Source organism: Pocillopora verrucosa, chromosome 9 (genome assembly GCF_036669915.1).
Source record: "Pocillopora verrucosa isolate sample1 chromosome 9, ASM3666991v2, whole genome shotgun sequence".
NCBI lineage: Eukaryota > Metazoa > Cnidaria > Anthozoa > Scleractinia > Pocilloporidae > Pocillopora > Pocillopora verrucosa.
The window spans coordinates 8,602,371-8,616,800 of NC_089320.1; the positions used below are offsets into that span (position 1 = coordinate 8,602,371).

The window sequence follows — 14,430 nt, forward strand, 5'->3', positions numbered from 1 at the left end:
CATGACTTCCTAGGTTCTTGAGCCTGTGATTTATTGGTCCGCTGTGACCCGCAAACTATCCATGCCTTAAATGTCATCCGGGAGAGAGTGGAGAAAATTTAAGAGAATACCCTGGGCGACTAGATGACTCTGGCGGGATATTTGTTTTGTGGTATATGGCAATGCAAAGTTTGAGATCAATTCGGACGGGGTGTCTGACATGCTACGAGTGCGTTGTAATATTTGCAGGGAATCCATTCATGATGGCGCAGCATGTTGCCCATGTACGTCTCATTTTCAACAGTCAGGATGATCTTTGTAAATTATTTACTGATCTGATATACACAATGTCATGTTGTAAAATGTCTGTCTTAAATCTAACAGTAATCTGCTTTTGCTTTTTTCCTTGATATACTCAATGGATCTCCTATACAGGTGGCCATGTTTATCATCTAATATGGTAAGCTTTGCATATTCAAGAAAATTCTTATGGAAAAAGATTGTAGAGAACGAATCCGATCTGCTTTTTTTTTGCCTAGATCGACAGTAGCGAAGGAGTAGTAATAAATGTATTTTCTTAAAATTCATAGCATAATCAGTGGCTAAATCAAAGTCGTTCATGCCCAACATGTCGTACCACTGCCTCGAAAGCAGTTGTGCTGTTCTTTGACGGAGCTGACTTGGACAGTTCACAAGTTACAAATGACGTGGACATTCTAAAGGTACAATTTAAAAGGCAAAAATACACCTTGGCTAAGTCTAGATGCCACTACGGCCGAGATAACAATGGTTGCAACAGTGTATTTCCTGACTTACAAAGGTGATTGTCATAGCACAAACATCTAAGGCTCTCTTTAAGCGTATGGAACTGGATATTTAAGTTGTGTAGGATAAGATCACAAAAGGACATAAATGTTTTTATTATATTTTCTTCTGATTTTAAGGGATCATGTTTCCCTTACCAGCAGTAAAATGTTAGCATCTTAGACCTGAAGCAGTAAACATTGTGATCTGTAGAGATTTTTGTAGATTTGTATTTTACCTTCAAGTAAACGGAAGACCACTCAATGCATCACAGTAGGATTAAAGAATGTTTATTGAAAATAGCATGATTGTGACTGAATTAGCACTTTGTTGTAGCAGACAGTCACACTAAAATGGCTTCTGGGTTGGGAAGGGTCCATCTACTCCTGAAGCCAAAGTACTGCATAACAGTGGTGTGTCTTAACTCTTGACTTTGCCATGACTAGTAGAAATATTTAGTTTATCAATTCCTGAATCCAAAGTTCTGCATAACAGAGGTATATCTTAACTCTTGACTTTGCTGAGATCAATAGAAATATTTAGTGCTCAACAACTTGGGGTACATCGTGTGTTATGATGCAGGAGTACATGTATTCTGTTGATGCTATGTTAGTGTTACATTTACCACCAGTAATGGTTCCAAAGGTGATTAATTTTTAATTTAGCCATGACACTATTAATGTTAATGTTGAAAATTATTTTGCAGAATACTATAGAAGATCTTAAGTCTTTGTTGAACCAGAAAGGCAAGTCAAATCTGAATCTATTGTTGGAACCATTTTTTTTGTTTGGTATCATCTTGCATACACAAAGAGAAGTTAATGGAATTTTGTTGATATTCTTTAGAGTAATTTGAGAAGTACAGAAAATTTAAAAGAAGGGAAGCTTATGTCACATAAAAATTTAAAAGAAATACACTTGTTTCAAATTATTTTCTGAATATGAATCACTCAAATTAAAGTAAGGTAAAGGAAAGCTGTCTTTCCATCTTGTGTATATCAGCAATGAGTTGCTGGTAATGCCCAATGGAGATGCCAACCACCACCCACCTAAAACCTTTTAGTTGTAATATCTAAGGGGTTCTCTTCTTAAATTTTGGCAGTGTCTATTGCCTTTGCCAGAAGGGAGGATGTTACAAATGTAAAAATTTGGGGATTCAATAAGGTCGATATGTGGTTGTTTTTAAAGATGATCGAGGGTTATATGAGATGGTAACATGGCTGAACTTATAGGACCTGCCCAAAATGTAGCAGTGTTTATACACATGAATCTCAGTTTCAAAGGCTTATGAATAAAGAATAAAACAAGAGGAAAATTTTAAAGGTCTATTTGTAGTTCATGCACAAAATAATTGGTTTTTGTTATATGGCTTTTGTTTAATTATATGCTTTTTTAAAGGAAGATGTAATGCTTGACATTTCTCTTAAGTTTGTCCTTAAATTTTAGTAGTAAAACTAAATAAATGTATACAATTGCTGTTTCAGTTTCCTTTGAGTTGGGAAAAAAGTTACATCTTTTGTTACTAATTAACAAAACAATCAATTAAAAAGCTGCTTGGAAGCTTGCCATTAAGCTTAAACTTAAGTAAAAACTCTAGTTTTCATGCCCTTCAGTACTCACACTGTAAGTGGAAGCCACATTCCCAATATGAGTTAGATTTTTAATGCATTTTTTAAATATTTCAAGAAAGAACTCAGAGAAAGACTTATCTCTTTTGCCATTTTAGTTTCTGAATGATAGGTTCATATGATGGAAGGAGCATTTCCCATGAAAGCCAATGCAAGATTTGTTGACTTGATCTAAACAGGCCTAAATTAAACTAAACTTAGAGGGTTCTTGTGTTTGAGAGTCAGACATGTTCTCTGATATTCTCAGCTGGGATTACTGGATGTTAATTTAAGGATGGACTGTTTTTTTTATTGTTTATAGAAGTTGATCTCAGGAGTTTAAAACATGAACACAAGGTAAACCATCACGATAGAGATCTTTTTGGAAACTTTTCCATATTACCTTTTGTAATTTTTTTATTTTGAGTACATGCAAATAATGATAATGAAGATAAGAGGGATCTTTGTAGTAATGAACACTACTAATTAAAAGTAGTGGCGAAAATATGGCCTGAAAAAATTTAGGCTGACACAGGAGTTGAACCCACAACCTCTATGTTTACTTAGTGTTGAGACAAAGGAAGTGATAACAAGGTTAATTTCTACAGTAAACATCAGCCTATGAGATATTCATTTTGTGTATGGTTATTTTACAGAGAGAACTTGCTCAGGAAATATCTGCTTTGGAAAAGCAAAAGGGTTAGTAATATATTGTATGAAAAGTCTGTGAAGCTGTGGCAAATATGTAAGTTGACTACTTTATCTTTTTGTTCAGATGTCCAAAATATTTCACATCTGAGGCATAAATTGATGGTAAAACATTGCTGTTTCCTTTCTTATGCCACTCATGCAAAAAGTGCTTCAGGTGGCCTGGTGAACACAGTGTTGAAGTTGGAAGCATTTCAGAAACCTCTTCCAGTGTAATGGCTTTCTTGATTTACTTTTCAATTGATTTACAATTTTTTCTCAGTCCTATTATGTGAAACTGCAAATTCAAATTTAGTATTTTGGATGCTGTTGTTAATTCTTTTCTGGTTGGTAAAGTTTATCAATCAACAAAAGGAAAATCAGCCTCACAAGTACTCTCTTTTTGAGATTTTCATATATAAATAGAAGGAATTCAAAGTAAGGCAAATAAAAAATGGCTAATGCTTTCTTCCTTGGCTTGAGGTTGGTTGTACAGATGATTTTAAAACAGTACCCTTTGAGTTCTAATATTTTAGTGAAATTTGTTCCTTGCATTCATGGGTTCTGTACATGATTTTTTTTTCCTTTTTTTTTTTTTGTCAAAGATTCTGCTTTGGAAGAACTGAGGAAATGGTATGAGAAGAAACTTCAAATGGAAAAATCGACTTCTACTGGACTCAAGGTATCAAGGTTAACCCTTAACTCTCAACATCTCTTTTACTCTCAACTACTCCTGTTAGACAATTTTCTGTAAGGGGCTTTGGATGTATTGTTATTGTGAAGAAACAACACAAGATACACAGTTAAGGCTTAAGAGTAGAAAACATAGTTCTCATATTTCAATAGTTGTTCATTTTCATTAAACATCTAAAAATCCTCTTGTCAATTTTTCATGATCATGAAACAGAAGCAACTAAGTTATATGAAGGAAAAAGAAAGGGAACTTGCTACTGCACAGAGTGAAGCCACTGAACTAAAAGCTGAGTTTTTAAAATTAAAACGGTAAGTAGAGCATACAGAATCGCTTGTTGATCACATCTTTTATTTGTATTTGTAACACCTTTTCTTGGCTTTGAATGGTCACAGAAATTTCAAAGTAGACATTTGCTAAATTTTTTACCTTTTGCAAGATTCTTATTGAGAAAATTGCTCAGAACTAAATGCACTCAATCAAAGTGGATTCCCAGAACAGGGTTATTCTTTCTTCTCCTGATTTTAGAGAAGTCCTTGCTACAATATTGAAGAATTGCAGGATTTCCAAAATTATCAGTTATTTGACAACTTTCTTACTGTAGCATGTCCCATACCCATTTCAAAAACATAGGTAAACATTCACCAAACTGTCTGAACATGTCTTCTGGCTCTTAAGGCAAGCAGAAGAATTTGTTTAGTCATTGAGGGGACAGTTTTTCCAACTTGAAAATTCATCCAGTAACAATCAACAACAAGAACAGTAACAGCTACCACAATAATAAGTTCATGGTTATAGGTATGCAAATGATAGTAATAATCATGGTTAGGTAATAAAAGTGATTATTGTCATAACAATGATGAATAATAATGAGGATGGCTATAAATAATGATGATAGTAATGATGATTATTATAATATTAATAACATTATAAGAAAATCAGTATTATTAACTGTAATTGTCATCAATGTATTTTTTCTATTGTTTTATTTATTGGTTAATTAAAAAACTTCTTTCTTTAAATTCTTTCTCTAAATGTTCCTTGAGTGCTTTATTATGCAACATGCAATAAATAACTCACCCAATAATCTAAACCTCAGGCTGGAGGCTTGCATTTTCCAACATTCAATGCTATGACATGTGTTGCTTTTTATAGTATGAGGATATTAATAGATGAACATACAAGTGAAGCCGAAGACATGTTGCAGCAGTTAGATGCTAAATCATTCCCAGAAGTCATCCTTCAACTTATCACACTCACAAGGTAATAATTATTATTTATTTATCTGGGGTGGTTATCTTGGCCTTTAGAAGTGAGTTAGATGGAAGGGGATAAAGTTTTCACTTGGAATACTCTAAGCTTATCTAATATCCAAGGGAAGTATGCCATCTAGGTTACCAGGTTACAGTGTGAATACTTCTTTTTCCATGCTAGTAGGCTGCTTGCTATATATTGGTCATAAATATTGTTGCAGTGCAGTGCAGTTGTAAATTACATGGTGTATCTGCATGTGTGGTGTGACCAACTTGTATCTTTGTTCTGTCAGTAGGAATACAGTCAAGCTTTTCTTGTTTCAGAGTTTTGGACTAATAGTGAATTCATTCAATCCTGATTTCTATATGTGATAATTTAATTTTCCCTTCAACTGTCCTCCAGTAGAAATCTGAGCTCATAATGTGAGAGATGACATTAAATAACATGGCTATCAGTCTTACAGTTCTGTCTATCATAAACATTTATGCATGGTTCCAGGATATACCTCTATCACAAGGCAAGAATGCAATCATTAGAGTAGTTATGTAGTCATATTTGAGGGAGCCATGCTCTCACTTTACATACCTTTGTTTCTTTTTTGGGGATTTGTGCATTGTAACAGGAAACTAGAGGAAAAAAAGTTGAAATGCAAGCAAGCCATAGATACAACAGATAAAGTTAGAAAAGAAATGTTATGATAAAAAATGAGGTAATATATTAAACGATTTTTGAAATTGAGGCAATAGAAATTGTAGCCAGCAATGATAAAGAAACTTGAACTTTAATGAACATTTTCCTGCATATAGGACTGGAAAAATGTTCCCCCTCAAAATGAGATTTAGTTGTTTTTTCATTTACAGATTCCTGTTTGTCTCAGCTCTTGATATCTTGAATTCATTTTTTGCAAGTATTGATATATTTTTATTTCACTGCTGAATAATACTGAAGAGTTTGAAACGTTTCATGCAAAAGTCAAGTGGTACAGAGGCTTCTAAGTGGAACTGTCTATTGGATCTGTAAGATACCAAACAGTTTGATTGCTGTATTTCTTTCACACAATGTTCTTTACATGGGAAACTTTAAAGCCGCAATTACGAGGTGGTTCATAATGCATGCTCATTATTCTTCCTTAGAAATCTTGTTATTGTTGATTAAATTAGTATTGTAAATCATTACTTTGTTACTCCCCTTAATCTATCCCTATTAACAGAAGATACAGTGAGTAATTACAGATATGATTTTTTTTTTATATAATATCAAAGGCAGCTTACAAGGAAATTGAGTTGACAAAATTAAAGATCATCTTAAGATGGCAGAGGAAGATATCCAAAGACTTGAAAAAGAAAATGCCGTAAGTTTTATAGACTTAGTCAGCAGAACTTAAAGATACAAGAAATTAATGAATGTTGCAATTCCGTTACTGTTTGTGAGTAATTTGTTTCATAGTCATATTGGTTTTTGAAAAAATGATGTTGGTCTGTTTAAAGTAGATATTCTGCATTGATATTCCAGCATTTTCTTGAAAAGTAACTGCATTCTAAATTATATCATTCACATTAGATTTTAAATTAGTTGTTAAGAGTGAATAGTAAAAGGTAGAGATTTTCCTGCCTTGGTTCATGAGAACTGTGCTTACCAGCCACCCCCTGGCCGGGAACTTAGAATTAATGACCTTTCTTGGGATGGATATGTTTTGTTTTTTCCACACTTAAATCTTTAATTGGTCCGTAAAAATTTAATATGTTCGAGTTACAAGAAGAAGGTGACAGCACTGGAGAGAGCATTTGCATCCCCTAGTCCACGGAGTAGTGCCATTGGTCGCCTTATTAGGGAGAGGGATGTCCACAAGATGTCAAGACTCTTACAAAACAGTTTTTAATGATTTACTGGATACCTTGTATAAAAAAATGTTTATTTATTATAGAGAACTTCATTTAACAGATAAGTTATTCACATCATAGCAAAACAGCAAAGCTGACAAGCCAATGCCCCCCCTGCACCTAGATATTTATTGAAACCACCATTATATAGTTAGCAGCACAGTGGGCAAGAAAAAGGAAATCTGATTGGCTACCTAAGCAGGCCCATCTTGCCTGCTTAGTACTGCTTGCTTTGAAAGCCAACATGGAGCCAACCTGCACAGTTCAAAGAAAGAAATAACTGTCAATGTAAGAATTAGCCAAACATAGAAAGGTATTCCAACTACAAAATTTGTGATGTTTTGGCTAATTCTCACAATGACAGTAATTTTTTAATGAAGTAATTCTTGTAAGCTCTGAATTTGTCTGTGTTAATATTTTTAATTTTTGATGATAAGAAATAGAACAGTGCTGGAGTTTTTTTTTTTAGTAAGTAGGAAGGGGTCCAACTGAAACCAGGTTTAGTTTGTTAGGTTTGTGATAAAAGTTGATTTGTTTAGTTTAATTTTGACATGTAATATCAGTGTTATGTTCAATGTAGTCCAGCACCAATAGATATTAAAGGCCAAGGCTAAGCTGTCCTGAAGACGATTTTGGAAAATATTGTTATAGCAGAAACACCATCTCCAAAGTCAAAAGTTTCTTATGGCAACAGTGAACTGAGGAACATTGCAGAAGAGTAAGGAATCTAGATTTCAGATCATTATAGCGGGTATAGTTTTTTGCTTGTAATGCATTTGCTACCCATTGGTACCTTTACACAAACATCATTGTACTCCTAATATACATGTAGCAGTTATTCTCTTCAAATTTGTTTAAATCAGAAGACTTTGAGGAACAACCAAGCAACATGAATTTGGTTAGACCTCAAAACCCGACTATGGGAGCATAGAACTTTAAAATTTTGCAGGGGAACCTGGTCCTCTCCAGAAATAAGAGACTCCTCAGGCCTTAAAAACCACCAGACTGCTATGCTAAAGAACTTTAAATTGAAACCAGAGGGGGACTTTTGTGCACACTCAGATCCAGTGTGGGGATGCATGTGGGGTTGGTCTCATGCCAATGACATGTGGATTTGGTTAATATTCTGTACAGAATGGGATTGTCCCTGGTGAAGACAACAAGCCTAACCTCTCCTCCCAGTCGCACAGTATTGAAGCCTACTCAACAACAGCCTAAAAAAGCTTCAGAACCAGCTGGGGGGTCTGTGTTCAGACGCGGTTTATAATGGACTGGGTGACATACACAGTTCCTTGCTCCATCAAGACCAATCAAAACAGTATCACGTAAAGTGGCAAGACCCCATGGCATTTCAAAGTTTATCAAACCTGCAAGCTTATGAGAGTGGCTGACCCTCCTCTTCCTGTCATGGACTTGAATTCAAATTCTTAAATTAAAGAGAACTACTTAGCAACAATTATTTATTACAGATACTATACAAAATTGTTTGCTTTACTTAATTTATGCAGATTTTGTTATACTAAGGATGACTTTAGGAGAACACTCAAAAATGTACCACGAACATTTTTCCTTTAGTTTGTTTACTTAATAAGTTAGATCACAGCAGTCATAATTATCACGGCATTGATATTACCCTACATTGGAAATCAGACAAACTTGCTAGTCTGATGTGCAATGAGGATACCAAGGACTTTTCATTAATAAACTGTAGTTGATTTTTTTCCCAGGACATTTCATATTGTTCTGTTAGTCACTTACTTCAGCAGTGCTTATAGAGTTCTTGAAAATCTTCATTTGCAATGCTTATGAGGCTTTACATCTACCTTTGTCGGATAGATCAGACCTTTGACTTGTTTCAGTCCAGCTAGAGTCTTTCACTCGAACCGGTGTTGTTAGCAAATTATCAAGAGTGATCAAACATCCAAAACTGGCGACCTTGCATCATTGTCATTTACTGACAAAGATAATGGAAGGACCAACTCCTACGTGCCCGCTGGCGCACTGTCCTGCTACTCAGTCCATCAGTGTGGGCAGCCGCACGAGAAATTATTTGGCTTGGCATAGAGCCAAATGTTTTCATGTTCATCCCTACCTAACTCGGGCAAAGAGCAGTTTTTCATAAAACCATTTCTCGCTTTCTATCGCGTCAGACTCTAGTACGGGTGTAAAGGAACGAGCAGGTGAGGGCCATACAGGTCATAATTTGATAATTTGGCCGCGAACTGTTACTTAGATACTTGACAAAATAAAGTACAACAAAGGAAAATTGATGAAGTAAATTAATAAAGGTAGAAAAAGCACCTGGTGAAGACTATAAAGACGTTTATAATCGCTTTGATCAACCACATGATGCTTTTGAAGTTCATTTTTTTTATATTTTTTGTAATGAAAACAACATGTTTCGGATGAAACTCCCATGTGTCAGTTGTATAATGAGAAATAAATGAAATTATGCAATGAATAGTATAACAAAGTGAGATGTCACAGAGTAATGAAAAAACAAGTGAAACTATTTAAGTCAAGAAGGGATGACTAATTAGTTTGAAAGGGATAAATTAAGATGGTTTTGACCTGGGAATTTGTAAAGGGACCAGCTGCTTCAAAGGATGTGCATGGCTTCCTGTGTGTTTGGTGTAGTTTTTGTTTGTGTTATTTTCAATTGGAAGCTTGTGGACGCAGAGGTCCAAAGAAATTTTAAACAAGCTTCTGAACAAGGAGCGACAATTTTCAGAAACCTCTCAGGGTGCGTAAAGATGTGGGAATGTTGTGTGAAGGAGAGAGAGGGCGGGTTCGCGGATTGGCGACGTGTCTGTTGGTTTCACCAACATAGCGGACCACAGCCTACATGAAAACTTATAAATAACTCGCGATCGTAAACCCGCAGGGATAGGATCCTTGACAACCCAACTCTTAATTTTAAACGGGGTGAACACCAACTTAATGTCAAGGTTACTGGAAAATGTATTAACTGATTTCTTAATTCTGCGTTGCGTTGTGATGGAAAAAGGACCGATGTACGGTAATTTAAAATAAAAACAATTTTCCTTACGAGCAGCACTCTGAGAAGAATCGGAGGTGAAGTTATTGTTAAGAAATTTTCTCACAACATTCTCGATGATGTTAGAAGGGAACAGGTTCCTCTTTAACGTTTTAACAAGGTTATTTATGTCGAGGTGAAAGCCAGCCCAAGTATTATTAATTTTAAACGTTCGGTATATCAGAATGCGTATTAATCCTGATTTGTAACTGAAAGGTACAAAACTGTAAAAATTAGTGAGAAGACCAGTGCAAGTCTTCTTATGAAACACAGGGCATTATCTCTTATACAAGGTGATAATGCCCTGATTGCTATAATTGTTATCTAAAAGAACATATAAGAAGGGGAACTTGTGGTTTTCTTCCCTCTCCATAGTAAACTTAATGTTAGGGTGCTGGATGTTGATATAACTATAAAAAGATAAAGTATTCTGTTCGGTATTAAACAAAGCATACATATGAAAGAAGATGTAAGAAAATATAACCAGGAGTAACGACACAACCGCGCGGTTAAATTAATTAAAAGGGAACGCGTTCTCTTAGCGGAATTTGGAAAACCTTATCTCGAAAACGCAGTGTGAGAATTTTTTGATTCGAGAACGCACTTCAAAAATGCAACTGGTAACACTACCCAAGAGGTGACTAGGAACACTATCAAGGACGATCTCAAGATACTTTCATTATTTGCGTTTCCGAATTCCCTTCTCATGTGTCTTACCAATATGCCCCTCCAATATGCCCCTCCAATATGCCCCTCCAAAATGACTTGCAAAAAAGTTTATTCAAGTATGCGCATCTTTGATGCCAGACATCGAGTTTTAATAACATCAGTTTTCAAGGACGATTAAAACTAATTTTTCTTGTTATGATCAGACAGATTCACTAGATCGGAACCTTTTGGTCAGGTCTAGGGTGAGGGGTACCACAAAATGGATCTACTCTTAATTCTACTGTTCTATTCCCAGCCCCCTGCTCTGAGCTGAGAATTTTTTTTTACCGTCAATTCCACTCAAAGACTCCGTCAAAAACAACAAAGTTGGTTTGTTTTTATTGTTACCAGGCTTATCTGGTAAATTTCTGCACGTGCCATTTCAGAGTTAGCATGCGTTGTAAAACTTCCATAAATTAAGTAACTTGAATTCACAAAATGGACCATAATCAATAATCTCGGAGATGAAACATGATGGTCTAACTAGAGAGCTGAACATGAACCTATGACAGAGGTTTATCAAGATGTACTTATCAAACTCGTTCCTGTATAAAAAAATTGCGGAAAAAATTAATACATGTCAATACCCTTTTATAAAATGATAAAAATATTGTGCTTCTAGTTTAAATGGAAGCATTATTGTAAGTTGAGATGAAGGGATTTTCGAGAGTAAATTTTATTTTATTCGTAGGCAAACTCCTCAGATTCACCAGATTCTAAGGATTCTCCAGATTCAGCTGATTCCCCGGACTCGCCAGATTCCCCGGACTCGCCTGACTCCCCGGACTCACCAGATTCCCCGGACTCACCAGATTCCCCGGATTCTGAGGTCTCCCCGGATTCCCCGGACTCCTCGGATTCAGTAGATTCCCCAGATTCGCCCGATTCTCCGAATTCAGCGGATTCCCCGGACTCGCCGGATTCAGCAGATTCCCCGGACTCGCCAGATTCCCCGGATTCAGCAGATTCTCCTGATTCGGCTTGTGTCTCTGTCTCCTCAGAATTAAACAAGCTTCTTCGCCTTTTTTCGTGGCCTTTATCAGACTTCCCAGAAGCTCCTGATTCTGCAAGATTTCCTGATTCATCAAATTCACCAGAATTAATCGAGTCTGTACCTGGATTGATAGATAACGAAATAATTCACTTTTAAGTATTGTAAATGCTTCATAACAAGACAAATTCATATAAAAATGCATTTTGCTGATCAGTGTAAACAAACTCCTCTCAAGGAAGGGACGGGAGACAGTTTTTTAAATACACTGTCGACGAAATAACAAATACATAGCGTTGCGCAACTCGGAAATGTCATTATCTTGTCACTTTAAATAGCAAACGATGACAAGACATTTGATCCTTGCATGATAACTTAGAGAAATTAACTGCAGACATTTCAATTCAGCAAAGATGGAACCCGGAAGTGGACTTGCCTCCACCGGCGCGCTTATCAGTTATTGGTCTCTGATGGATCAGGGACTTTTCAAGCAATAGGTACAAGAACAAATTGTAGAAGGATATCATTTCTGATGCCCAATATAATTCTCTTGTTACAATAACGTGTTGTTTTTCAATAATTTTAGTTCGTCTGAACTATTTACTTACCATGTGGTCTTGACGAACAGCATTCTAGAGATAAGATCAATACACAACAAACAAGTAAAACATTTGAGATCTTCATTATGTTTCTTCTGATTCTGTGGATTGGAGAAAAAGGAATTGACCGTTATATAAATTTTGTCTTGGAGAAACCAAATTTAAAAACAAGTTACGTCAAATCTATTTCGACTTTGCAGAAATTTACAAAACCGTTAGAACGATATTGAGCGGAAAATATACTTTCACAAGTTTAATTCACCACAGAAAATCAACACGATCAAGGAATTACGTTAATTTATGAAGAAGATCTTTACTTTAGGTTGTTGAGGGGAAATTTTTGCACATAATTTAACAACGCAGGTCGGTAATAAAACTGAATTTTATTTCTAATTTCAAGTCTAACTTTTGACTCACTTTATTCTGATACTCTAACGATCAATTTGAAATGGTTTAATGAGTGTAAGAGATAAAAATCTATGCCAATCAAGCTTTAAGAAATATTGATAATTGACCGTTCGCTTCAACAAAAATCCTCCACTTTAACTGTGATCTCCAAGTTAACTCTCCAAGTTAAAGTTAAGGAAAAAAGTGATATCAAACTTATTCATTCGATATTCGTGCCAAGAGTTGTCCCAGTTCGTGCGTTATCGATTTTTCACGTAAACATGTTCACGTATACTTTCGTTAGGTGGCGAATTTTTTTAAATAAAATTGGTCTTCTCTAACTATCCACGTGATTTACAATCCGAGAAGCAACCGCTCTCGACAATATTCCTCAAACAAAGAAAAATTAAAGAGACCACGTTCTCTTTCTCTTAGATCTTAAACTATAGGTCAATGAAAATCAACTGGTGAAAGAAAGGTTTCACCGCAACTTTAACTTTAGCAGAGGATTTCATGGGCTACTCTGGTAAAACGCAGAATTTCCCAGTAAGCCTCCCTAGACAAGATGGCTCTTCGTCATCGGATAGAGAAACTAACTTATCCCGGACCTAACAGAATTTACTTATTGTACCCTAAAGATCTAAATAAACCATAAGAGAGCAAAACTAACAATTCGTTGGTTATGAGCAAAGACCGAAGGTTATCAGTGCGTGGCTAATAAAAGTAGTTATACACGATGTGAATACACCCGTAGGGAGAGAACATGCATATAGCATGGTTTCCACGCACAACCTGTCGGTTGATCTCATTTTTAAAGCTGTGTTGGAAGTCAGAAAATAAGATCAAAGGAAAATCGTGCAAAAAAAGTTTTGATAGCACTTTAGCCGCAGATACCAAGGTAAAATAGTTTTGTTATATAATCCATGTGTAAAAAGTCGCCCAAGTAAATTATTCTTGTCGTTTGCGTGGGCTGATCTTTTAATGACAAGTCTGTAATGGATTGTCTTGTATTGAGCAAAGTGTAAATAAACACGATGAAGTGGTACAACCAAAGATTGAATACATCGAATCCATGTTACAAATCATGAAACATCGACATTCGTTAGAATAACTTTCTTTTATCTCGGGAAATTGTGAGTTGTAGAGGTTTCTAACATATGACAAAGATTTCTTGTTATAAGTCACTGGTTCTGCTTTTATAATGAAACAGTTAAGAACTTACCTCCTCTGTTACCTTCTCGGTAAATGAAAGCTATGGTATGATATTGTAAACAATGTCCTGCTGTTTAAAAGAGGTAAACAAATAATGAAAGACAAAGATTCCTTTCAATATATCAACATTTCGACCAATCAGAAACAACCTCGTGTCTAAGTTACACGAGCTCACCCTACGTGGCTTAAAGGAAACTAGAATCTGAAATTGGGAATTACTTACACCTAAATGCAAAGGAGTAGTTAAATAAGAGCAACAAATATTAAAAGAACGTCAGATTGTTCATAAAATACAAACTGCTTTCTTTAAATCCGATATTGCGAACGAAGTTTGTTGAAAACGATTAATTAATTACCTGGGTTGAAAGTACCAGAAAAAAGGCCAACAGGTGACAAAACCTTTCCCGAAACAAGTTGTGTATGACTCTGGAATAACACTTTTGAAATCGGACAGAATCATCCAAAGCATCAGCCAAAACTGTCTGACATATCTTACAGCCGGCCCAAACTCGACGAAAGTGCCTGACATCAGAGGGAACCATTTGAAAACAGATGAAACCGTCAAAAATCCGACTGAGCGGACGAAAGCATCTA

General features: G+C 35.7%; 1 protein-coding gene and 1 pseudogene across 1 annotated transcript; one reads left to right on the top strand and one right to left on the bottom strand.

The window, feature by feature from the left end:
• Positions 1-98: 98 nt before the first annotated feature.
• LOC131773926 (E3 ubiquitin-protein ligase TRAIP-like) lies at positions 99-9,202 on the top strand (annotated as a pseudogene).
• Positions 9,203-10,709: 1,507 nt separating this feature from the next.
• On the bottom strand, positions 10,710-14,077 carry LOC131773969 (processed variable antigen). The gene is made up of 4 exons (XM_059089962.2): positions 14,060-14,077; positions 13,847-13,906; positions 12,247-12,338; positions 10,710-11,762 (listed from the first exon to the last, which is right to left on the bottom strand). Exons 3-4 carry the CDS (start codon positions 12,320-12,322, stop codon positions 11,329-11,331), a joined length of 510 nt encoding a protein of 169 aa, XP_058945945.1. The 5' UTR covers positions 12,323-12,338; positions 13,847-13,906; positions 14,060-14,077; the 3' UTR covers positions 10,710-11,328.
• Between the last annotated feature and the right edge of the window lie 353 nt (positions 14,078-14,430).

Excerpts from the sequence above, each read along its gene's own strand:
- LOC131773969 (XM_059089962.2), bottom strand. The coding sequence starts at position 12,322 with ATGAAGATCTCAAATGTTTTACTTGTTTGTTGTGTATTGATCTTATCT. Across the intron at positions 11,763-12,246 it reads CTGTTCGTCAAGACCACATG|GTACAGACTCGATTAATTCT; the intron begins GTAAGTAAATAG and ends CTATCAATCCAG.